The 25,706-nt window shown below is 31.3% G+C and overlaps 2 protein-coding genes and 1 long non-coding RNA gene across 3 annotated transcripts; 2 read left to right on the forward strand and 1 right to left on the reverse strand.

Annotated features, from left to right (window-relative positions):
- Positions 1 to 1,100: 1,100 nt before the first annotated feature.
- LOC127148477 (uncharacterized) lies at positions 1,101 to 2,024 on the forward strand. The gene is made up of 2 exons (XR_007819488.1): positions 1,101 to 1,304; positions 1,516 to 2,024. It is a non-coding gene; the product is annotated as an uncharacterized LOC127148477 (long non-coding RNA).
- A 6,981-nt stretch (positions 2,025 to 9,005) lies between these two features.
- LOC103488233 (plasma membrane ATPase 4-like) lies at positions 9,006 to 17,958 on the forward strand. Its single transcript, XM_008446867.3, has 16 exons — positions 9,006 to 9,313; positions 12,913 to 13,032; positions 13,141 to 13,377; positions 13,473 to 14,234; positions 14,323 to 14,445; positions 14,653 to 14,757; positions 14,841 to 14,985; positions 15,066 to 15,230; positions 15,429 to 15,667; positions 15,750 to 15,782; positions 15,877 to 15,958; positions 16,056 to 16,216; positions 16,314 to 16,487; positions 16,589 to 16,771; positions 16,864 to 17,045; positions 17,544 to 17,958. Exons 1-16 carry the CDS (start codon positions 9,254 to 9,256, stop codon positions 17,638 to 17,640), a joined length of 2,868 nt encoding a protein of 955 aa, XP_008445089.1. The 5' UTR covers positions 9,006 to 9,253; the 3' UTR covers positions 17,641 to 17,958.
- A 358-nt stretch (positions 17,959 to 18,316) lies between these two features.
- On the reverse strand, positions 18,317 to 25,074 carry LOC103488232 (uncharacterized). Its single transcript, XM_008446866.3, has 12 exons — positions 24,806 to 25,074; positions 23,430 to 23,478; positions 23,268 to 23,316; positions 22,312 to 22,382; positions 22,126 to 22,184; positions 21,875 to 21,961; positions 21,417 to 21,474; positions 20,681 to 20,817; positions 20,531 to 20,587; positions 19,366 to 19,463; positions 18,819 to 19,033; positions 18,317 to 18,696 (listed from the first exon to the last, which is right to left on the reverse strand). The coding sequence occupies exons 1-12, from the start codon at positions 24,878 to 24,880 to the stop codon at positions 18,626 to 18,628; spliced, it is 1,026 nt and encodes a 341-aa protein (XP_008445088.1). The 5' UTR covers positions 24,881 to 25,074; the 3' UTR covers positions 18,317 to 18,625.
- Positions 25,075 to 25,706: the final 632 nt, after the last annotated feature.

The raw sequence follows: 25,706 nt of genomic DNA on the forward strand, positions 1-25,706 counted from the left end.
GTGACATTTCTTATTCTTCTAGTTATATATATTTTGTTTGGCTCTTCTATTATTTTGTTTCACTTTTTTTTTTTATATCATTATTTTCTTTGGTTCTATCGTTAATTAAATGTATTACTTTGTTCGTTTTCTACCAAATATTTAACACATATTTCTTCTTGTTTTATTATTGCTTTTAGAGAGTTTTTTTAAAAATTATTTTTACCTTTTTTTTTTCTCTTGTGTTTTGCTTTTCTTGGTTCATTTCTCATTAATTTTCTCCTTTGTTACTTTTTTTGGAGTTCAATTTTTCTTTGGGATCATGGTAGTTTTTCTTCTTCTTCTTCTTCTTTTTTTCTTTTGGCATGGTTTGGATGATTTAATTATTTTCCACCCTTGGTGTTTGTATATGTTATTCTTGTTACAATTTAGTCTAATGTTGTTTATTTTTCCGAATGTTGTCTCCTTTCCATGAAACTTTTTATTTTCACCCTTATGCAATATTATTTTTGGTATATTTTCTTCTCATTTGGTCGTATATTATTTGTTTGGAACTAGATGTGAAATTTGTTTTATTTGATTGGTTTGATTTTTTTTTGGTACTTTGATCTATTTAAGGAGGTAAAGATTTAGTTTAGTTAGGTGTGTCTAATAACTATTTCCTATAGTTGGTTTGATTTTGTTGGTTTTGGAGCCAAGTGAAGACCAAATCAAACCAATTGGTTTTACCCATAAAAAATCAAAACTAAAGTACAATAAAGAATAAAACCATCGAATTGATTTTTCTTTTGGATCGGTTTTGATTTTTGGCATTTTTTTTTCTTCCAAATTTTTGATCTTAATCTATACTTTGTTTTGAATGGTCGTTTGTTAACTTTAAATTGAAATTGTGTCTATTTTCTTCTTAATAAATTGAAATTTGATTTTTTAAAAAATTCTTTTTGACAGTTTTCTAAATTAAAAACACTACATGATAATCGGTCTTTTTTTTTTTCCTTATAAACAAAAAATTTACCTGAGCCTCTCATTATCTTATCTAATCAAATCTACTTTATATTCCTAATAAAAAAAAAGGTTCTTTAAATGGAATACCTAATAAAAAAATAAGGTTTTTTTTTTTTTTTTAATTAATTATACAACCAAGTGCAACCCTTAATTTCACGTAAATACCTAAGTTATCTTCTTCATCACACCGAAACGCTCAATTTCTTCATCTCTCAACACTATCAATTTATCTCAAGCTTCTCCGTCTCTGGTGCTGGTGCTCTCTTTGATTTCGTTGTTTACGTACTCTCACTCACTCTCGGTTGTTCTTCAAGTTTGAGGTGTGTAGATTTGAAGCTATTATCTTTTTTTCTTTTTTTTTTTTGCTCGCAGTCGTTCCTATATCTTCGTTTTCTCTTTAGTTATTTTGGTTCTTGAGATCTATTTTTCTTTTCGCTTTCTCCGTAATTTGGGTTTTAAGTTGAATGTGGTTTATTTTGTTTGGGATTAGTGTCTTTTTCTTCGCTGCATTGAATGGTTGATTATTTCTAGGTGTGGTTGGTGAAGCTGCAGAGGCTATATATGTATAACGGTATTGGATTACAGACTACTAGAGGGTCTGGCACCAATAGTTATATGCAGAGGAACAAGTTTTTCATGAGGCCAAAGACTGGAAAAGGTTGCTGAAAAGCACTACAAGATTTGAAGAAGATCAAGGCACTAAGAAACCTAATAAAGACATTCTGGAGCATGACCGCAAGCGTCGGGTTGAACTCAAACTCCTCATACTTGAGGACAAGCTCAATGACCAAGGCTATACAGAGAAGGAAATTTCTCAAAAAGTTGAGGGAAGCTCGCGAGAATTTGGAAGCTGCTTCTGAGGAGAAACAATGGATCCTCTGCCATTCATTCTTCTTACTGATGAGACGAAAAGGATGAAATGGGATTTTTTTTATTATCAAACTCAATTGGCAAAATGAATAGAAGATTATTTTGTTAATTAGAATTTTTTGATCTTTTACCAAAATAAAATATAAATAAATAACTTTTTTTAGGAGAAATATTTGGATCACACTGATGATTGCAATTCCTATAGCAACGTAACATAATAATGCGACCATATAGTTTTAAATAAATTTTCTTTAGGAGAAACCATATGTTATATTACTTTCAACTATATATATAAGATTATTATGATCTTTGTTACCCATTTATTTCATCTAAGTCTTTAACATTAAAATCAATTTTTTTGTTAGTTACTTCACACATGTTAAGCATTCTAATTTTTACTCTGCCATTTTAATTTTAATGTAAAACTCTATTAAAGTAAATCTTTAAACACATAATCTGAGACACGGTTTTATTCGTGGTTTATTTTTGTTTTCTAAAACAAAAAATACAAAAATAAAATAAAATAAAATGTGTTAAGTATACTTTTTTTAGAAACGGTTTTCAATAACAAACACTTGAACTAGCATATTTTTCAAAAACAATAAATTATCCTTTAGAGAAATTGTTCGTTTTCCAATTCACAATTAAACAAAAGATTTGAACTTTAAATAGGAACCAAACAAGGAACCATTTGTTTTTGTTTTCAATTAAGTTTTTTGTTTTTAAAATAATTTTTTGTGTCACGAATCAAATATGGCTTAAGCTTTTAAAAATCCCACACATTTATTACTTTTCTTTTTCCTTTAAATACAAATATATGAAATCATTATTAGATACAAAATTAAAAGGTTCGTACATCAATTATTATATAGTTTAGTTTTTTTTAGTAAAAATAAAATAAAAATATGCACAAATCAAACTAAGTGATCTCGACCATTCATAGATTCTTTTCGTTTTCAATTTGATGAATAAAATTACCCTACAAGTCAAGTGAGTAACCAAGAAGGGAAAGGGCAAATGTTAACGTTATCCTTTCCCCTAAACCCCAAACTTCATTTATAAGTTTCATTTGTGGAGATTCTTTCTTTACTCGTCATGGCTTTCATGATACCTTTTTTCTATTTTCTTCTCTTCTCTTCTCTATCTCTGCTTTTGTGATAGATGAATAACATTTTATAGTCTTTATACTTAAGAAACACTCAGAAATAATTTAGTCCCTATAGTTGTTCGCTGTTGATTTTTTTTTTAACTTTTTGTTATCCATTATCTTTTTTACTATGAATTTTGAAAACATATTCACAAATTAAATTGAATTTTCTTGTTAAAAAATTACTATTATTAAGCGAATTTCATTACAAATTAAGATCGACGAAGGACTAAATCGTGAAGTATGTAAACAAAAAGTAGTGTATATATGTAATTTTGTAAAAGAGAAAGTAATATTGTTATTATTATTCACGAGGAATCATGTTTTGGAAAATGGCTTTTGGGATGGGAGTTTACTTTGGAAATGCTTTTTAAAAAATTATTCACATGCTCTCTTTGTCTTCTCTCATGATTAATCTGAATTTAAAACGCTTTTGTTTCTTTTCTTCCCAAAAATGGAAAAATGTTACAAACATATTGAAACTCTCGTGAAGAGCAAATATGAAATTAAAGGGGAATTATTCAATGGTTCTCTCTAATTAATTTTATTTAGATTTTAAACTAATGTTGTTTTTACTTTATATAAATATTTTAAAATATAAAAAAATAACGTTATTGTCATAGCGATATTAATTTGCTACATTAATAAATATTAAATACGTGATAGTTGAGATTAAGATGATTAATATAGAATCTAACAACTTTGATAAAATTATTCAAAGCTTTTTTATTTTATTTTTATTCTAATTAAATTATCACTGTTTTTGACGACCCAACTAAATTTTGAAGTAAAAACAAATTTTTAGAAACATTTTCTCTTGTTTAATTTCAAATTTTGGCAAAATAAAGTTCTTTGTAAGATTGATTTTGAAAAACATAAAACTAAACAAACCAAATGGGGATATTTTATGTATCTTTCTTTCAATGTTCTAATTTATTTTCTTCAACTTTTTTTTTTAAAATTTAAGAAATATATATATATATATATATATATATATATATATATATATGTATACCATATTAAATATAAATATACATGTAGTTTAATTCAAAATTAAGTGAGAATAAAAAGAAATCTTTCAACTAAAGGAAGGATATAAATTAAAATTTTACTTTGAAAAAATGAATAATTTAATTTGTAATTTCTTTTCTCTTATTTGGTCAAAAGCTTTGAAGCATAAGTATTTGTAATGGCCACTAAATAACCACTTGATAAAGTTTGAAATCATTTGGATTTTCCTTTTTTTGGTTGTTTGATCTCAATTAATTCTCCATGGTTGCCTTTTCAATTATATTCAAATTAAAGTGATTAATTTAATTCTATTCTAGAATAGTTATATATAATATGCTACTGCCAAATTGATGTGTCATCCTCAATGAAGGGAGTGATCTGTCTAAATAATTGTTCCTATCCCAAGAATTTAGGCCAATCAAAGAATAATTACAAAGTTGCAAGCCAGTTGAAATTCTTACCAATTCTTAGATGCTTTTCAAAATTCTTTTACTTTCTTTGCTTTTCTTCTTCCTTTTTTTAGGTCAATGAAAGATGGATGCTTTTAGTTTTTATACGGCAAGTAGGAGTGAGTATGATAAATCGAAAAATCGAACTAATTGGAACCAAAATCGATTCAAAGATTTGGTCGGTGTCGGGTCGAAAAATCCAAACCGACAATATTTATAGAGAATTTCAAAGACTTAAATCAATTGATCGACTAACAAATGGTTGGACTTTCACAATTAGAGTCGGTTTAAACATTTACAAAATTGACTGTAATCGGTATGGTAAAAAAATACTGACTCCAACCAACCCGTGCTCACTCCTTGTTGGGGGATCTCAAAACACTAACTTCTCTGTAGCTAACTTTAGTTGAAAACTAACAATGACTTAGATAAATATGGATATATGTGATTTTCAATAGCATATCTACCAGAAATAAAATACACTTTAAATTAATAATTATCAATTATAGTTAAAATGATTATCCAATAACCAAAAGGATTATTATACTAAATTAATTAGAACATGAAATCTTACAATTTCAACTTTTTTTTTTTTTTTTAAATAAGCTAAAAAGAAAGTTTAGCTAACAAAGAATCCATCCATAAAAGATTATCTTTTAAGTCAAATCAATAATGAGGAATGATATCGTCCCGGCATGAGAAGCGAGTTCATGTGCCACGACACTTACGATGATATTTAATAAAGACGAAACTACAATGATACCTCAACATTATAAATCACATCCATGAAAAACTGAATCTAGTTTAAATATGGATTGTTATAATTTAACGTTTTTTTAATATATATATGTATATGTATGTGTGTGTGTTATAAAATAATCCAACATTAACAGAAACAAAAGCAATTAATAGTTGGTAAAGAAAAAATGAAGATACAAATAGAAAGGCATCAAATAATTTTCATCTTCTTTTCTTAAGCACACGGGCATCTCTTCTCTCCTACCTTTTTATTTTTTTTGTTTGGTTTGCTACACTTTCTATGCTTATTGCTATCACATGTTGAAAGGGTATGAGTGTGAAATTAAATGGTTAATATATAAGTTTTAAAAGATAAAAAGGAATTAGAATCATATGGACCATTTTTTACACCTAGCTGTTGGTCTTACAACCATTCATATTGATGTGACTTTTTTATTTTCTAATTGGGCCCAAGTGATCGGAAATCTCTTCACGAACGATAAGTTCAATTTTTGGTCAACAATTTGGAAATTGTATCAATTATCATTCTGATTTGGTTCTTAAAGTTTAATCAAACTTAGTCTATTGTTTTTTATTATTACTATATCCACACATTTTTTTTATGATGTTTTTCTTTTCGTTGGTGTTTGTATGAACTTTAATATATATAATGATACATAGTCTCATTAATTACTTTAAAATTTCTAACGATTTATTATGCATCAAGAAAAATCTCATCAAATTATTATACGTAAAAGTTTTTAGATGTAACAATTTTCTAAGTGTTTACAAAAGTATTTATAAGTTTTTAAAAAATCTCCTTAATGTATAGAAAGTCATTCTAAAATCACTTTTATAGTTTAAGGATATGTTTGAATTGACTAAAAAAATATTTTTTAAAACATTTTTATCTAAACTCCTTAGAAAAATTGTTTAAAAATAAAATTTGAAATTGTTTCGAAATCAATTTTGAGTAGTTATCAAATAATTTATTATTTAATTACGAAATGACTTATTTTGTAAAATCTAACACTTTAAAAATTAAATAAAATTAAACCCAAGAACATGTTTAATTATTAATAATTTTATCGATCTTACGTACTTAAAAATTTTATTAGATCTTACTAATAATTTTCTTGACAAAGACAAAATGTTTACAAAATTAAACATGTGTATGCGTCAAGCTGTCCCACTCACTTGATCAGCTCTTTCTTTCGTTCTTGTTTAGATAGGGATGAAAAAGATCAAGCCCTTGTTCATTGAGTTGAGGATGGACCATCCGGTCTTTACGCTGAGACGGTAGACAACTAAAATAGTTTTATAGCAAAGTTGAAATTATCACTTGTTGCTTCCACAAATTCAAAGATTAAAATTAATGAAACTAATTTTTATTTTATTTAAAAAGATTTATAAATATCAAATAATAACCGAAGTCTTAGGCAAATGATGAGATTTTGCTACCAGAAACATGGGAGGATTGAAATGAACAATATAATTGAGATTTTTTTTTAAAAAATAAAAGTAGTATTGAGAATCGGATCTAAAATATAACATTTTTATTGTAAAAATTTATTTTGGAATTCGAATAATATGAGAATATTGTTTATTATTGATTGGAATAAGAATCCAACCAAAATTATGGTGAAAGTTTCTTTCCCAAGAGAGAAAAAAAAAGTAGAGGTTAAGATCAGAGGAAACAGCAAACAAAGACATTAATGTGGAAAGAAAAAGAGAAAAGAATGAGAATGATATTTTTTTTTAGATATGTTAATATGAAATTTTGCTATATTTTATCCAATAAAAAATGCTGACAATGATGAGCATGAAAGAAACACAAAATGATAGAGAAAATTCCCAACTAATGCATCCTAGACTAGTTATATATCATCATTAACGATAAAAGAAAAGGGTTTTAGAGATTCCAACACAACCGTGTCATTTCAACTACGAGAGCTACAAAATGTGTCCTTATTCTTGTATATATTTTACCCAACTTTGTATCATAGTGATAGTAGTTGAGCCATACTTTTTATATATTTTGAGTAAATATATATATTTTAACCAATTGAGTCTAATTAGTTCATATTAACTATAGACTCTATTTTTATTCGAATATATTATGTACTTTAAATTCTTTATCTTTTTAACAAATTTTTCTTTTCAAATAAAATTTTCTTCGATGCAATATCTAATAAAAGACAAAAGTAGTCCGACTAAATAAAAACTACCATCACATTACTAACACGTTAAGTCAGAAGTTTGACATGACTACGAGAGAACGATACAAAACACCAACAAGTTAGAATTTAAGAAACAAAGACCAAATTGTTTTGAAACCACACAGAACCAAATGGAATTAATGATTCCCCACCTCACATATTCTACGAGAGGAAATTGAATTAATGATCAAAGAAACTAGAAGAAAATAAAAATGGTTAATTTTGAAGGTAGAAATAATAAAATGTATAAATGAAAGGTTGACTTTGAACAAAAAATTAAATTCCATCAGCCATTTGTACGGTAAATAAGCAATGTACTTTGTTGGAGTTAGCGAGGCGTAACCCCGTCCCGTCCAAGTCATACCAATATAATATTTATTTTAATTAGGGTTAAAGTTAATGTTGTCTGCTTTGGGAAACGACACCGTTTTAAGCGTAATGGAGTGGAGCGACTTCCTGCTTTTGCTTCAGTGTTTTGTTTCTCTCATTTGCTTCGTTTTCCGATCGTTTCACCCATCCCTTCACCTTCAGGAGCGTGCATTTCACGCCCCCATTGTTCAAATTTATGCAATTTTGTATTTTGGATTTTGATTTGTTAGCTTGGGGTGAAATTTTAATCCTTTTATATTTTTAATAAATCTTAAATTTAATCGATTAACAAATTATTAGTGAAATTTTAATTTTAAAAACTTTATATTTAAAATTTGTAAGAAAATCTTTTTTTACACCATCTTTTCTTATATAAAAATTAATATAATTATCTTAAATTATATTAATTAAAAAACCATTGCATTGAACAAAAAACTTTGTTAGATCAAAAAAATTAGAGAGACAATTGGATTTTTGATTCTCCCTTCTTTAAAATTTGTCTAATACCTTCAACTATTTGGCTAACAAATTAGTTAAAACGGCCGAAATTGAAGAATGTTATTTTAAGTGGTTGGCTCCTTTATTTGAGTAATTAAGTTTAATTTATCCATTTTTATATTAATTTGGAGACATTTTAATAAGAAAAACTATTGTAAATGACAAAGTTAATTAAAATAAAAATCTCGGTCAATGGATAGATAATATAATATAAAATTTCGTTATATTTAAAAATATCTTTTTAATAAGACGAGGAATTCAAATTTTTTTAAAAACATGTTAAAAGTGTTTTTCTCTTCTTAAAAAAGAATACAACTAGCTTAGACTTTTTATACATTTTTTTAATTTAAAGCCATAGATACAAAGGATTTTTCATTACAATATTTTGTCAAATATCTTTTTTTTTTGATAATTTGTCCTAATAAAATATAAAAATATTTATTTTATTATAAATGAAACTGGGACATCAACATTTTCCGTTAAAACTGTGCGTTTTGACCCAGGGTGGGTTTTTGTCTTTATTTTAAGGTCTCAAGGAAAATAAGAAATAAAAAAAGACAAAAAAAATATAGGCGCGTGTATGTGAATTGAATAAGAGGGGCGTGTATTGAGGGAGATCGGCCTAAAGGCAATAAAAGGCGAAGGGTAAGTGGGACCCAATAGAGTAGCGTGATTTCAAGCGCCGAAGGCTTACTATAAAAGTGGGTACAGAATTCAACAGACTTTCTTCACTGCCCTAATTAACCGATTTCCCACAATCACTCCTACGTCAAACCCTCCATTTTTTTTCTCTTCCGTATCGTCCTTCCTCTTCCTTTTTCTTCTTCCTTCTTCCTTCTTCTTCTTCTTCTCTAGTGGCTGTCGTTGCGATTCTTCCATGATTCTCATCCACTTTTTGTATTTCTAAATATATTTTTCTTCATCTTCTTTCTTTTCTCTAACTCTACATCTTGCTTCGGCCATCGAAAATGGGTGGTGATCATAAAGCCATCACTCTCGAGGAGATTAAAAACGAAGCCGTTGATCTGGTACGCTACAGTATTTCTTTTATCCTGCTCATTTCGATTTCTCTGCTATTTTTCTGCGATTTGTGTTTTGTTGCCGAGAAAATTAACGAGAATATCGGACGGACGAATTTGGCCGGATTATTCTCTCTGTGTTTGCATGTTGTTTTTTTACTGGCGGAGATGGTTTGTACGTTGTTTGCGATTTTCTGTGCGGTGATGTGTTTTCTTTGATTCGATGGATTATCGTGCTCTCGTCACTGCGGAGAGAATCATCGATTCGGATGTTTCTTTATAGTTACTATTTTTACTGGATCGGTTGCTTGCTTCTTTACACGACTGAAAATTTGGCGCTAAACATTAGGCGGAACGACATTTTTCACATAGTAGGGTGTAGTGTAGTCTGTGATTAATTTTAATTTCTTGAGCAATAATTTTACGGATTTTAATTATTTTCTTCACTTCTATTTAGCTAATTAAGGCCACGATCCGGTTTAATTACTGTTTATCTATTGATTTTTTTCTTTTAAAAAAATTGTCTAAGACTTGAAATTTTTACCAAGAAAAGATTGATTCGATGACTAAATTATTCTATAACTTATCTGTATAACTGTTTTCTTGCAAGAAAGAAGTGGAGGAATCAAACCAATGCTCATTTTAGCTTAGCTTAGCAAAAAGATAAATAAAATATTAAACCATTTTTCTAAAAATTATTATTTATTTTCATGTCCTAGTTTCATATTCCTCCTTATTAACATGTAAAATTACTTTTTAAAACAACAAGGAAAAATATATTATATATTACTTTTAATACAAATTAGAGGTGGAAAGATTTGAATTTAGAAAAAATAATACATACTTTCAAAGTGTCAATTAAGCTACGGAAGAAATAATACATATTTTGAAGTAGAAAAAATATATTGTTTTCTAAAAATCATATCGTATAATTGTATTATTCAGTATTAGGATTTATTTTCGTATAAAATTAAGCACGTAATTTCTGTTTTTGTTGAAGAATATATACCTCAATTGAGGTCGAATTTCCGGAGTTTGATTTTTAGAAGGAAAAAAAGAACATAGAAATAGGAATTCCAACATGGCCGCGTCGGCTCTTCTTACGCCGTGATCTTTTTCGCCGGCGGTCTGGCGGACGTAATAGCAGTTCAGAATTTTGAAGAAAGTTTTTGAACGTGGGGCCCAGTTTAATGTAGACGCGTGGCAGTCATGTGGCTACGTTTCTGCAAGGCCAATTGCCGAAATTGCGCGCCGAACAAAAACCGAATAAGATGCTTTACCTTTTATGGTTGTTATTGTTTTCATAATTTTGAACGTGGAATTGGGAATCCACGTACGAATCTGGATTGATTAATTTAATTCAGTTAGAAACTTACTTATTTTTTCTTTAGAATTTATTCAATTTTGGTCTGATATAATCATCAAACTTACCTTTTTTTTTTTACCTATAACATTTCTACCATAAATTTTGAAAACATATGTATCAATTGTATTTTCTTTCCTGATAATAGTAATAATAGTTTAATCAGTTTTGAATTAATAGGGGATTTATTGAAAGGATGAGAATTAAAATAGATAAGTATAAAGATTGGGATTTTTATGGGTTATTGTGCTTCTTTCATTTTCTTAAAATTATTTTAATTTAGACGTTTTTAATATTGGAGTTACAATGGGGAAGATGGGTCTTTTATAATTCTGAGGATGTTTTCTAAATTGTTTTATCTTCCATGATTTTTTTATTGTTTTACTATTTTATAATTTCTTGTTATTACTTTCTCAGTTCAACAATTTTAATTCCAACCTGGAGTAACATGTGACTTAAATTGTTAAGCTATTACTCTTTTATCATAATTTATTTTTATATGAAACATAAAAATAGACTATTTGAGAGAGAATTTTTTTTTATTCCCCTTATTATGTATGTTCTATTCAATTCTTAATAATCAAGGAGACTTCTAGCTTTGCCTATTAAAATTTTTGTTTAGCTTTTTTATTTTAAAAATTTGATGTTTAGCTTTTCCAATTATAAAAAAAGATATTTAGCTTCTTTTTTTAAATATTTGAATTTCTGCATACATACATACATGTAGACTGCATTTGACCGGTAAAAAAATTTGAAAAGAGTTAATTTATCTTTGATCTGTGTATTTAATGTTTCCTTGTTAGATAAATTCATGACATCACTTCAAAAATTAGAAAGGAAAAAATAAATTCTAAGCTACACAATTAGAGTGAATTAAACTTTAAAAATTTTCATTAGTTAGTCAATTTAGAGTTAAGAAAATTAAGAACGATTTTCAAATGAGATAATTGTCTCAAAGCCTAAATTAATCTATTTATAGAATTTAGATGTTTAATTACCGTAATTATAAGATTCACACTATTCTAAACAAAAGTAATGAAAGATGGAAACTAATATATTTACATTTTTTTAAAGTTGATATAATTATTATGGTATAAAGTACATTTTTTTTTTCTGAAAGATCAAAAGTTGGAAATGGATACAATAATTAACTTAGGGTATAAATTATATTTTTCTTGAAGTTCGAAAGGCTGAGGGCATATACAGATTTTGTGTGGCGTTTTAAGCTGATGTATGAATATTGTCGACATTCGTTGAGTGAGGGAACACAATTTCATTCATTGTGGTACAATTGCAGTTGTGATATTCATATAATAGAAACGGTTTTTTTGTTGACGCATACTAAAGTTCACGTGCCACTTCTTATAAAAAGGTTGATCTTATCTTTTCACATGTCAGCGGTGGCCTTCATTGTCACGTGAGTCTGTTTCATGATGATGAACTAATCTTCTACTTCTCTCATCTCCTTGGCTAAATTATGTAAAAAATGAAAAAAGAAAAAGAAAAACAAGATATCATATCTTTTAAAATATAGAAAATTGTCGGATGTTCAAAATATCATTTTGTTTTAAGTCTCAACTTTCATCTAATATCCAAACAAATTATCTACGGCGTACTTTTGGTGTATTTTATTTTTTTGACTTAACCTACTTCTTTTGTGTCATAATTTACTTTGCTAGATAGAACCAACTTGGCATTTCAAATAGTTTTCTTTAATTTGGATAAATTTTATAGTACTAGGTCATATTTATTTTGTGTACCCTATAAATTTATCTTCGTAAACAATTATTTTATTTATAAATAAATAATAAATGATCTCACGTTGATGTAAGTATATCACACCCTATTTGTAAAAACATGTGGATCCTGGACATGGAAAGCTGATGGAGGGAGCATGATTTTTTTCTCATGCTCCCGTATTACTGGAAATATTTCTCCGCAAAGTAGTGGGGTTAGTAACGCTGGTTGCTTTCTTCAGGGGTTTTTCAACGAAACGAATGATAATATGGGCTAGCAGAAGGGAAATGGTTGAAGCCTGTCAAATGATATGCAAACAAAACACGAGCGACGAGGACTAATATGTTGAAAATATATCTAAGACTCATATTATAAAGAATACAATACTAGTACAATAACCTTATTCAGCCTCATTATTAACTGTCTAGCTATCAGTTTCTTGTTCGCTTGAATCCATTACTGTGGCTCAATATGGTAAGTGCTAAGTGTCGTATGTTGTCATCTGCAGGAGCATATTCCAATAGAGGAAGTGTTTGAACAGTTGAAATGTACTCGAGAAGGTCTTACATCAGAGGAAGGAGCCCACCGGCTTCAAGTTTTTGGACCCAACAAACTAGAAGAGAAGAAGGTATACATGATTCAATTTACTCGGTGCAACAGTAACCATATTTTTGTTAATGCTTACAGTTGAATGTCGTTGTTAATTTTAAAATTTGGTCTCTTTGAATGCACATAGGAAAGCAAAATTCTCAAGTTTTTGGGTTTTATGTGGAATCCTTTATCTTGGGTAATGGAAGCTGCTGCCTTAATGGCTATTGTCCTAGCAAATGGCGGTGGAAGACCACCAGATTGGCAAGACTTTGTGGGGATCATTGCTTTACTTTTTATCAACTCTACCATAAGTTTTATTGAAGAGAACAATGCTGGTAACGCGGCTGCCGCTCTCATGGCTGGTCTTGCTCCCAAAACCAAGGCATGAAACAGAACACATTATTCATGTCTGTTTAGCCTTTCCTTCATCTGCTCATTGTTTTCTTGGTTATTTTTTGTTTGTTTTAATGTCTATAGGTTCTAAGGGATGGTCGTTGGAGTGAGCAAGAGGCTGCTATTCTTGTTCCGGGAGATATCATAAGCATTAAACTTGGAGACATAATACCAGCAGATGCCCGTCTTCTGGAAGGTGATCCTTTAAAAATTGATCAGTCTGCCTTAACTGGAGAATCACTCCCAGTCACCAAGAACCCCTCAGATGAAGTATTTTCTGGGTCTACATGTAAACAAGGTGAAATTGAAGCCGTTGTGATTGCCACTGGTGTGCACACATTTTTTGGCAAAGCAGCTCATTTGGTAGATAGCACCAATCAAGTTGGACATTTTCAGAAAGTTCTTACTGCTATTGGTAATTTCTGCATTTGCTCTATCGCTGTTGGAATACTAATCGAGCTTATAGTTATGTACCCGATACAACGGCGCAAGTATAGAGATGGGATTGACAACTTGTTGGTGCTTTTGATTGGTGGAATCCCTATTGCCATGCCAACCGTTTTATCCGTTACCATGGCCATTGGTTCTCATAGGCTTTCTCAACAGGGTGCCATTACCAAGAGAATGACAGCCATTGAGGAAATGGCTGGCATGGATGTTCTATGCAGCGATAAGACAGGAACTCTGACCTTGAACAAACTAACTGTGGATAGAAGCTTGATCGAAGTGTTTGTCAAGGGTGTTGAGAAAGAGTATGTTATTCTTCTTGCGGCCAGGGCTTCTAGAACAGAGAACCAAGATGCTATTGATGCAGCTATAGTAGGAATGCTTGCGGATCCTAAAGAGGTGAAATTTGGCTGCATTTGATCCTTCTTTCTTAAACACTGATTTGGAAAGTTGGATTCATATTACTTGTATAGTTGTAACTTTTCAGGCACGAGCAGGAATTAGAGAGGTTCATTTCCTTCCATTCAATCCCGTTGACAAAAGAACTGCCCTTACTTACATCGACTCTAATGGAACTTGGCACCGAGTAAGCAAAGGTGCCCCTGAGCAGGTAACTGACTTTTAATTAGTGGTTAAATGACAATTTTGAACCACGTTATTTATGAAATTTATCAAAGCAGGAAGAAGATATGAAACACCAACTTTCTTCAAACAATAGGATCAAAATTGTTTTTAACCCTTTTAATAATTAATACTGATGACAATTCTTGCAAGATTACTTAAGTAACTGATGATCTTGCAACTTTCTTCCAAGCAGATCCTAAATCTTTGCAACTCTAGAGAAGACGTTAGAAGGAAGGTTCATGCAGTGATTGACAAGTTTGCAGAGCGTGGACTTCGTTCGCTGGGTGTTGCAAGACAGGTCTTTTTTAGAACCCAAGTTTATATAGTTTTTCCATTCCTAAAGAATTGAATGCTTATGTTACACTTTCAACATGTTTGCAGGAAGTACCTGAAAAAACAAAAGATAGCCCTGGAGGACCGTGGCAGCTTGTCGGTTTGTTGCCTCTATTTGATCCTCCTAGACATGATAGTGCAGAAACCATAAGAAGAGCACTGAACCTTGGAGTAAATGTGAAGATGATTACTGGTACATATATAAAAAGAATGCTTTGGCCTATACTTGGAATGCACTCTTTAATTGACAAGTAAGTTGTTCGAAACACGTAGGGGATCAACTTGCCATTGCCAAGGAAACTGGGCGTAGACTTGGTATGGGAACAAATATGTACCCTTCTTCATCATTACTAGGTCAAGACAAGGATGAATCTATTGCTTCACTTCCTGTGGATGAGTTGATTGAGAAGGCAGATGGGTTTGCTGGAGTATTCCCAGGTGGGAATTGTGTTCCCATTCTTATTTCTTTCTTTCTTTAACAAAATGCATTATTGACATGATGATTTGATGATTTTTTTGCCGCAATCATATCTGACCAATACAAGTATACACAGAGACTGATCCCATTTGCTTTTTTAAATTTGTTGAAGCGGAAATGTTTTGTTTTCTTGATGCTCTCTTTCGCATGGTGTGCAGAACACAAATACGAAATTGTGAAAAGGCTGCAGGAAAGAAAACATATATGTGGAATGACCGGAGATGGTGTTAATGATGCTCCTGCTTTAAAGAAGGCAGATATCGGAATTGCTGTTGCGGATGCTACTGATGCTGCTAGAAGTGCTTCAGATATTGTCCTTACAGAACCAGGATTGAGCGTGATTATTAGTGCGGTGCTAACTAGTAGGGCTATTTTTCAGAGGATGAAGAACTACACGGTTAGTTCATTTTTTCCTTTTTCCAAGTTCATTTTAAATAATCATCACAAAAGTGGTTTATTTATTTGTCTATCTTCTGCAGATTTATGCGGTTTCAATTACCATTCGTATAGTGGTAAGTGATAGTAAAAGAAGTGATGTTAATTACAAATGCCCATATGCTACTAATCTCTAACACTTCCCCTTCCTCCAATCTTTGGACATTGCAGTTTGGCTTCATGTTCATTGCCTTGATTTGGAAATTTGACTTTGCTCCCTTCATGGTTTTAATAATAGCCATTCTGAATGATGGTAAATTCACTCAAATACAACTTCATCTCATTTAAACAACCCGCTTATTATACTCGAGGCTTCTGATCTGATTTTATATGATTTGTTTTACATGTAGGAACAATTATGACAATTTCAAAGGATCGAGTAAAGCCATCTCCACAGCCTGATAGTTGGAAACTGAAGGAGATTTTTGGAACTGGAATTGTGCTTGGAGGATACTTAGCACTTATGACAGTGTTATTCTTTTGGGCTGTGAAAGATACAAACTTCTTCTCAGTAAGTAAACCTTAAAAGCCCAATCATATCTAGCCTATTATCATTTTCATTACTACTATTTTCCTCACAATAATACATACTTTTGGGTTGAACGAAGGAAAAATTCAATGTGAAATCATTGAAAGATAGTCCGGAAGAATTGATGGCAGCATTGTATCTACAAGTAAGCATAATAAGCCAAGCACTAATCTTTGTGACAAGGTCACGCAGCTGGTCATACATGGAACGTCCAGGACTTCTCCTAGTGGGTGCATTCATAATAGCTCAGCTGGTAAGCTCTAGCAAAGTCCCACCGTGGAAAGATGAAGATGAGTAATGGTCAAGGATGGTTTATAACGAAAATAACTAATAAAAAACATTAAAAACTGACAGGTGGCAACCGTGATAGCTGTATATGCAAATTGGGGATTTGCAAGGATAAAGGGAATGGGATGGGGATGGGCTGGAGTCATATGGCTCTACAGCTTGGTAACATACATTCCTTTGGACATCTTGAAATTTGGAATCAGATATGCTCATAGTGGGAAGGCTTGGGACACACTTCTGGAGAACAAGGTAGGGGTTGATATTATATTAAAAAATATTAATATTAATAAGAAGAGTGTTGTTTGATTGTTTGAATATGATGATGAATGGAAAATATACAGACTGCATTCACAACGAAAAAGGATTATGGAAAAGAAGAGAGAGAAGCACAGTGGGCGGCAGCACAGAGGACATTACATGGACTACAACCACCTGAAAACTCTAATCTCTTCCCGGAGAAAAGTAGTTATAGAGAGCTTTCTGAGATTGCCGAGCAAGCCAAACGTCGTGCTGAGGTTGCAAGGTTTGTGTCCCCCCCCCCCCCCCCCCCACACTTCTCTTTTATAACGCTTTCTCGGCAGTCTTTTTATTCTCTTTTTTAACGCTTTTTTGTCTTTTGTTTTCAAAATTTATGGTTGCCTATTTTAAAATGTGAAGTATAAAATATTAAGTGAAAATAGTACTTATACATAAGCTTTATTTTAATATTGTTTTTTTTTTTTTAAATCAAATGGTTGTAAGTTTTCAAATTATTCAGCTAAGAAAGAAGCAAAAAAAAAAAAAAAAAAAAAAAAAATAAATAAATAAATAAAAATAGAAAAAATTAACGAAGTATTTACAATCCATAGAATAAGTTTTAATAAAAGTAAATATTTTGTCAAAATGTTATATTTTCTTATAATTTCTATAATAAAAAAGAAAGGTATAAAATATATTCTATAAATGTTTTCAAGTAAAAGTATAAGAAATATAAATCAAAGTATTGTCCTCACAAGACTAAGAGTAAGAGTGGTGAGTGCAGGCTGCGAGAATTGCATACACTGAAGGGACATGTTGAGTCGGTGGTGAAGCTGAAGGGACTGGACATTGATACAATCCAACAACACTATACAGTTTAACAACACGACACACTTCCTTTACCACTTTCATCTCATGAGAGACTCACTCACTTAGTCCCACCTTCCCTTTAAATAACACAATTAATCTCTCTCCCTCAGGACGACTACTACTACTCTACTACTTTTCTTTTCCTTTACCTTTGTTTATTTTTCAATATGCAAAACGCAACATAAAAATGGTATGCCTCTTCCAACAAAACGTAAACTCTCACATATACTGTTTTTCTTTTTCCATGTAGTAAATTATTGTTGTGCGGTTGCAGCAACACCCCACTACCTTCATTTCTAACCATTATTGCATTTTCTATTTCCTTGTCATATTCTTCGTTATCTCTTACATTAATTAAAATTAAAATTAAAATTAAATTAAATTGCCTGCATCTCTCTCAACCAAGTCGGTTAATCGAATGCACCAATATATATATATTATATTCATTTTATTTATCATGCTGTGGTTATGCACAAATATGAGTCCAATAATTTTATTTATACATCAAATGGTGTAAGGTACTAATACAAAAGCTTTATCACATCTTCCAAATTTAAGAGAGAATACTACAAAAATACTCTCAACCAAATAAAGAAACCTAAACAGAAATACTCGGTGCCCTCTCCAAAATTTTAAAAACGGTTTTCTTAGATTTTGAAAACACTCCACTCACAGGTATAAAGGCTATTTAAAAGTAAAACAACTGCATATAATAATGCCAACCTTGATATATTCTTTGATCTATACATCTGCCATGTTAACGAGAAAAGATCCTTTAGTTATGAACTAACTATCCTATAAATGAACCTACTTCAAACTATGATTTTTCATGTTCTTACTTTTCCAACTTCATGAAAAATCTTGTAGACCTGAGTTGGCTTCTACTGATAAAATCCTAGTTAGTCACATCACAACATAATAGCCACTAATCTACGATCATACCTCTGCTATAACTTTGTACAAATTCGCATAGCTGCACGAGTTGTTGAAATGCTACTAGGAGTGTGGTTTCGGCGGAAACAACTGTTGTATAGCTTGGGGTAAATTCAACACAATCTCTGCATAAGCTGATATGGGAGAAGCATTAAAAGAAAAAAAGAAGTGAATATCAACGGTGAGAAAGAGGAAGTCATTACAGTTTAATAATATGTTAAATTGAAAATAATCCGGTAAGGAAGAATCTGCCAACCTTCTGGTAAGCTCATGGTTCGTAAAGCATCCTCTGCGTATGATAAACGAGCTGGAATAGGATGACTTACAGTTCCTCCATTTTCCTTTTTGATGCTCGAGATTGATGAATTTGCAGTATTTTTCTTCATCTGAGGCATTGGCCATGCAAGCACGCTGATTTTCGTTGGCAGCACGTAGATGAGATCAGCATATCTCAGACTGACAGTCACCGTGCTGGAAAAAAGTCATGTTTAAAGTTAAATTCGATAAAAGTTGTCTGAAAAGATGGTTAATTGATTTTAGAAAAACAGGACGGAGAAATATAATGCAGAGATCAATATCTCAAAATTTCAGTTTTAACAACATTTTCAAAATCTATGACAAATTTTGTAACTAAAACTGGGTTTATATTTGTGGAATTTGACTAAGAATTCAAAGGTTTCTTCCAACTAAATGTAGTCAGAATTCCATTTTCATAATCTCTATCAACGTTCATAGGAAAACGGTTTAAGGTGTATAGCTGAGAATTAAACAATATATCTACAAGTGAGTTTCAGTGAACTAACCAGTCAGAATCATCGACCACAAACTCAATCATATGGAATGGAAGGCTATGATACAACTCCCTGATTTGGTTTCCATATAACTCCTTGATAAGCCGAACCTGAATGATTTATGAACACAAAATATAAATCTTATATGTGCGCACAGAAGATGCACCATACAAACCGTAATTTCAAGCAAGAACAAACAAGGAGAGTTCACCATTCTACAAGTTCATCGTCTTTTCCAATACCTTTCTTGCCAAGTTTCATGCTTAAATAAAAATAAAGATGTGAGAACTTTCAAAATAAATTGAGATGAACGATGTAACAGTACTACGTAAGAGTGAATCTAGCAAAATGTTTGATAGTGGTTTAAAAATCATTGTTGGCTTTCTTACGTAAATTCACAGGTGGGGAGTATTTTTGTTCCTCTTTTTTTCTTTTTAATTAATTAAAAAAAATGCTCTGGATCAAATAATAGGCTCAAGATTTAGATTTTTTTTCTTCCAATTACTGGCATCTAGAAAGCTTGTAACGACCTATTGGCTGATGTTATGGGTAGCTAGCTCCCATTCATGATTTTTTTACCCTAAATTGCCTCCAAAATAAACCTCAAGGAAGGTAGTACGACCAACATGCTTGGCAATTCTAAAATTTTTATTTGCCAATAAGGCAAAAACAACCATAAAAATGGTTATTTTCAAATATAGCAAAGTGAACCAAAATATTTACGAAATATCACAATCTATCCGTGATAGATCCAGATAGACTACTATATGTATCTAAATACACACATATAGGTCTATCTATGTCCATCTAGGTCTATTATATTTATAAATAGATTGTGATATTTTAATATATTTATAAATATTTTTCAGAAATTTAATCATTTAAAATAATTTCCTCCTTAAAAATTCTAAATTTTCTATAAAATTCATCAGTGGAATGATTTTAGGCTTCTCATACTAAATGGCGGTACTAAAGCAACTACCAAGATGCACAATCAAATTACTCTCCGCCCCACATAACACGTGCCAAACCAAAGGCATAAAATAATGCTACTCCAACACCATCTTCGAATGTGCACAAGAGTCTGTGTTGTGAAAATAACAGAATGATAGAAACAAGCATGCTAAGTTTAATAGCCCAAAAGTTATTGTGGGAAGATAATTTTTTGATATCTTACCTGTTCCCTTCTATCCACATAGGCCTGCAAAAGTTCTCCAATATAATCTATAAATTTCTGCAGGATCGAAAGATGAAAGTCAACACGTCAAAATCAATTTATTTGCACTAATCTCAAATCATAAATGCAAATTCAGGCAACCAACCCTACCATCGCATTAGAGGAGAGAAGATCGTTTTCTGCTTCTCTAACTGGCAGAAAGAATGGAATTGTATGTTCTAGGACAGTCATCTTTTCAAGGAATGACTTGCTTTCAAGCACGCAATGGTAAAGTTCACAGGGCTCACCTGCAAATTATTCAACCAGATCACTCAACTTCCAAGGCATGACAAAATGAACTGTCATACCATCAAAATAAAAATTAAGAGCAATAAATGGTTCGATCAAAATATTTTACCAGAGAATAACATAATGAATGATCATGCAGCCAAGATAAAAACCAAGAGCATTAAGTAGTTTAATGGCCGAAATATTTACCACATAAAATTCATGTATTGCTGCAACAAGGGAAAATAATATAATAGAAGTTCTGAGAAATTTGTCTGCTTGCACTAAACGATACATATACTTTCTGGCATAAATCCAAGTTTTTTAGCTACGTGAAACATGAAATTAGAGGAGTTCATGCAATATATCAACCACAATTTTTACAGCATTAGGTTCACGTTTCTAAACAACAAACAAAAATGAAATAATACTTATGTTGAAATATTTTAAAAGGCCCGGAGGCCTATAAAAGCTCTCAACTACAACTGCTTTTATTGAAACAATGAATACAATTATCAGACTCATACAACATACACTTCCTTTTATTGAAAGAATCACAATATTCAATTTCTTTTGCTTCACGAGCTAAATATTATAGAACGTGAAAGAATCAAGTTACCTGCAAAAGATGTCTCATATTGTATGCCAATCCTTGCTCCTTCCAAGCAGCAAATAACCTGTTAAACCAAAACCATGCTCATGTTCAACTTTAAATGCCCTGTCTGAAAATATTTTCCTCCATATATCAATGGCCTACAACGGAATTGTCACTCTTCATTAAAGGTTATCATCAACAGCTACTGACGTTTAGTAAATAACTGTTTGGCAAAGGAACACTTCCACTAATTACTCAAAGGAGCAAAACACAAACGGAGACAAGGTATCACACACGAAATCACAAAGATTTTAAAAAGTTCTCCCACAGGCATTAATAAAAAACAAATAAAGAAAGGCCTAAAGTTGGAAAATGAACTCCAAAGAGAAGCTTTAAATTCAATGGCCTCTCACATTCCCAAGATCCACACGCACCTAGGAATTCCAAGGAACCATCAAAATGCACAGTCACGGAAAATTTACCTTAGTTCCAACTTTATAGGTTATTTTTTCCAGTGGCAAAATATCTGCATCCTCAGGCATGGCCTTTCTTTCTGCTTCCATATGAACCTGATAACCATAAGCATTTTATCCACAACATGAATCAATGGATCGGATAGGCATAGACTACCATTGGGCATCAATAGTCCTTATCTGAATTAACTAATTTTTTAGAAGGAAAGTGAGATTTGGAAAAAATAAATGAACTAAAATTTCATGATTTAATGCCATACCCGCTCTCTTATTGTTGCTAAAAGTCCATCATTCCACTGTTCACCATCCAAATATATTTCTGCACAAACAAAAAATAGGGGGGAATGCCACTTAACTTCCTGATGCCAACCGACTCATTTATACAATTGGTACCATGTCAAACTAACAAGGGAAAAGATAGTAGAAAATGTCCACGGCAAAGTTACCTTGAGTCTGGGATGCTCTAGCAGCTTCAAATTCTTTTTGTAAGCGCTCAAATACCATCTTGTCAGAGTCCCTATTGTTAAGTATTCATTATTAATATTTAATAAACCACTACTTATGCACAAAATAATTGCCCAATGAGAAAAGAAAGCTTATTAAACATAATAAGGCCAACTTCATAGAAATATTGATCTCTTGCTAATGTACGCAGATAAACATATTAATCTCGTTGGATTAGCCTATCAACAACCTACGCTTCTTTTCACATACCAAGTATTATCAACATCATGGGCATCAACTAACATAGTTTATACAGATGCATCATGCATATAACAGAAAAACACTAGGAGTTCTAGATAGCAAGCACATAAGCTACAAATTTTAGCAGAAAAATAGTATCACATGAGTCACTTGCAGCTATTATTTTCTCGGCACCAGGACTATAACAAAAAATGTCAACAATCATTTATTTAGTCAGATATAAATTCCCTAATTGACCTATTTACAAGTCATAAGATTCTTCTTTTAACAAAAATCAACTTACTGGAGTGAAAAAACATGGAATAGAGGGAAGCCTATAAAAAAAAAAAAAAAAAAAGAGAGACTTCACCATAAACAGGGAGAACAGGAACTCAGAGGCTGAAGCCCTCTCTTTCATAATAAAAAAATTGGATATTTACAAAATAAATTTGAACCTAGCATAAAAAGCAGCATATGCATCAATTTATAAGTCATAGGATGTGCGAGTTAGAAATTAATATACGATGAGCATTGATTGATAGCATGTGAAAAGAAGCGCTACATCTTTATTAAAAGGAACAAGATATCAACATCTACTCATCTAGTCATGTTATTTCCAACCAAACTCCAAGAATTATAAAGGTAAATGATCATAAATAAATAAACCTCTGTTCACAATTAAGATGAGAGAAACATAACTACTTCAGAAATAGCTCACCTAGAGAGACGCTCTGTTAATTCACTGTGCCTTTTTAGGACATTTGAAACTGCAAAAAAGCTACTGCTAAGTATTGTACTAAGAAACTAAAACTTCGCCTATTTCATTAAACCATAAAATTACATAAATTAAAATTTGAAACGAACAGAAGACAAAAAATACATCTTGCTCGTGTAGTCTCCATTCTAATATCTTCATCCAGCAGTCCACTCTGTCACAGAGAAAGAGACATAAAAGTAATTTTATGGAATATTCAACCAATGACAATTTTTACCCGGCTAAAAATAAAAAGGAAAAGTTACATTGAAGATTAACAAAACTCAGAACCAAACATCATAGAAAGAAGAACTAAAACACAATTCCAGTTGCACTTGAACCCAATAAACAGACACACACAAAGACAATCAAGAATTAAACAATAACTTCATAAAGATAGCATAAATAAACAATTACCCTACCCCTATCCATATAAATTTAAAACATACATAGTAGGGGGCACATTTTCATAACAAAATTGAACAACACAGCCTACAACAGTGAGTTATGAAAGGATCACAATATAGATATTGGCCAAAAACTTTCATACTATGTGTAACGCAAGTGAACCATGTTACAGTATGGCTTGTACCTTGACAATAAATGAGTACCAGGAAAATGTAGTTTTAAATGGTACTCCTGAAGATGGTGAGGTGTGCAAAAAAAAAAAAAAAAGATATTTCCAAGCACTTACAACATGAAGGTAGTTCTGAGTGAAAATCTTCAATTCCAGTCTAATAGGCTTTGTATTTTATTTAATTTCTTAAATTCTTAAGAACGTCAGCAACTGTCGGATCAAATAATCACAACTCAACAAAAAGCACTGCAAACATAGTGTAGTTAGATCAACTCATTTAACCATGTCCATTTCCATTGGTAATTTTCCACAATACTTAATGTAATTTTAATGGTTCAACTATAGATTGTTCTTGGGAAAACAGAAAGCTAATCCATATACATCTCATCAAATACTTTCATTCCAGTGCCACTCAACCGTCTCAAACAACAGTGTCTTAACACCAAGTCATAAAAGAACATTTACCGAGTCTTGAATTGAAGATCAATAATTAACAAACCAATAAAACTTTCGCCAATTAACTCCTAGAAGTAACATGACTACATTTTCGCACATTACTTATTACCATTGTCCCCTGAAAAATCGCAGCACGATCCCCTAATTCAAGCCTTCAGATCGTTAAAATAATTACATGATCAATTCTCAGAGGTAAATAAAACTTCAAACATTGAGCATTGTTCGATATTCACCATCAAGACTCCATCCAATTCATATAAATAACCACAAGAATCACGAAACGTCTTAATCCTAATTCCTACCGCCACATGAAGAAATCACAATTCACAAGAATTAAACACTCGAGACGCCATATTTCATCCAGAAACCTAAACTCTCAATACAATGTCCGCATCATATACGTAACTATGGAGTCAAATCGTTATGGAATGAACAAAAACAATTAACAACAGTGAGACCGTAAACATACCTTGCGAGAAGATTCGCCAGGGTGTGGATTCTTTCTCACTTTCTTCCTGATTGATTCATCGATGTCGCTCTCCATATCTCAACAAAATCGCAATGAAATTGAGAAGAAAAAAGAAAGAAAAAGCTTCGGAGTTTGGCGCCCAGTGAAGTGCAGCCAAATTTAGGCGGGTTTTCCCGGCACGTAAATTAGGGCTTTGAAATATGCCCGCTGTTTTTTTCGGGATACCCGCTCTTTTCTTTTTATTTTTCCTCTTTTAATTCCAATCTCAACATGAAAACGAAAATTCAAATATATATATATACTTTGCCCATAGACACATGCGACCGAATTACGTTTAAAAATTTTATAATAATATACCGATTAATTAAGAATATTCGTAAAAATAGTAAAAAAAATTTATAATTAAAGTCCATGTCACTATAGTAAATTTAAGAGTAGACAGTTAATTTATAAAAAATAGATGCTACGTACTCGTTTTTTTTTTTTTTAATTTTCTTGTTATCTGATGTAATTTTTCGATTAATTAAACAAAATTTAGTCTGTAAAGTATATTAATATTGTGAAATAATTACGAAGAATTTTATGATGCTTCTTTTTCGACAATTTATGAGCGGAGAGGTTGAATCTTAAATCGTGAAATTGATAATCCTAAGAAAATGTAATGTCTAAAAATGATGGTGTTTGTACATAAGTGAAATTAAAAAACGTGATAAAAATGGGGAAATTAACAATCAAAGTAAGTAAATAATATTCGAAATAAAGGGAAGAGGGTGAATAATAAAATTATGAAAAACTTAAAATTAAGAAATAAGACACTTTTTAATTGCACATTAAAAGAGAGATTTGATTTGAAGAGCTACGGAGGAAGAAGAAGGAGAAGAGGAGATTGAATGCAGATTAT

The sequence above is a fragment of the Cucumis melo genome, chromosome 3, assembly GCF_025177605.1.
Source record: "Cucumis melo cultivar AY chromosome 3, USDA_Cmelo_AY_1.0, whole genome shotgun sequence".
Classification (NCBI taxonomy): domain Eukaryota; kingdom Viridiplantae; phylum Streptophyta; class Magnoliopsida; order Cucurbitales; family Cucurbitaceae; genus Cucumis; species Cucumis melo.

Excerpts from the sequence above, each read along its gene's own strand:
- LOC103488233 (XM_008446867.3), top strand. The coding sequence starts at position 9,254 with ATGGGTGGTGATCATAAAGCCATCACTCTCGAGGAGATTAAAAACGAA. Across the intron at positions 13,378-13,472 it reads GTCTTGCTCCCAAAACCAAG|GTTCTAAGGGATGGTCGTTG; the intron begins GCATGAAACAGA and ends TAATGTCTATAG. Across the intron at positions 16,488-16,588 it reads CATTCATAATAGCTCAGCTG|GTGGCAACCGTGATAGCTGT; the intron begins GTAAGCTCTAGC and ends AAAAACTGACAG.
- LOC103488232 (XM_008446866.3), bottom strand. The coding sequence starts at position 24,880 with ATGGAGAGCGACATCGATGAATCAATCAGGAAGAAAGTGAGAAAGAAT. Across the intron at positions 23,479-24,805 it reads CTGGCGAATCTTCTCGCAAG|AGTGGACTGCTGGATGAAGA; the intron begins GTATGTTTACGG and ends TCTCTGTGACAG. Across the intron at positions 20,588-20,680 it reads TTCTCTCCTCTAATGCGATG|AAATTTATAGATTATATTGG; the intron begins GTAGGGTTGGTT and ends TCGATCCTGCAG.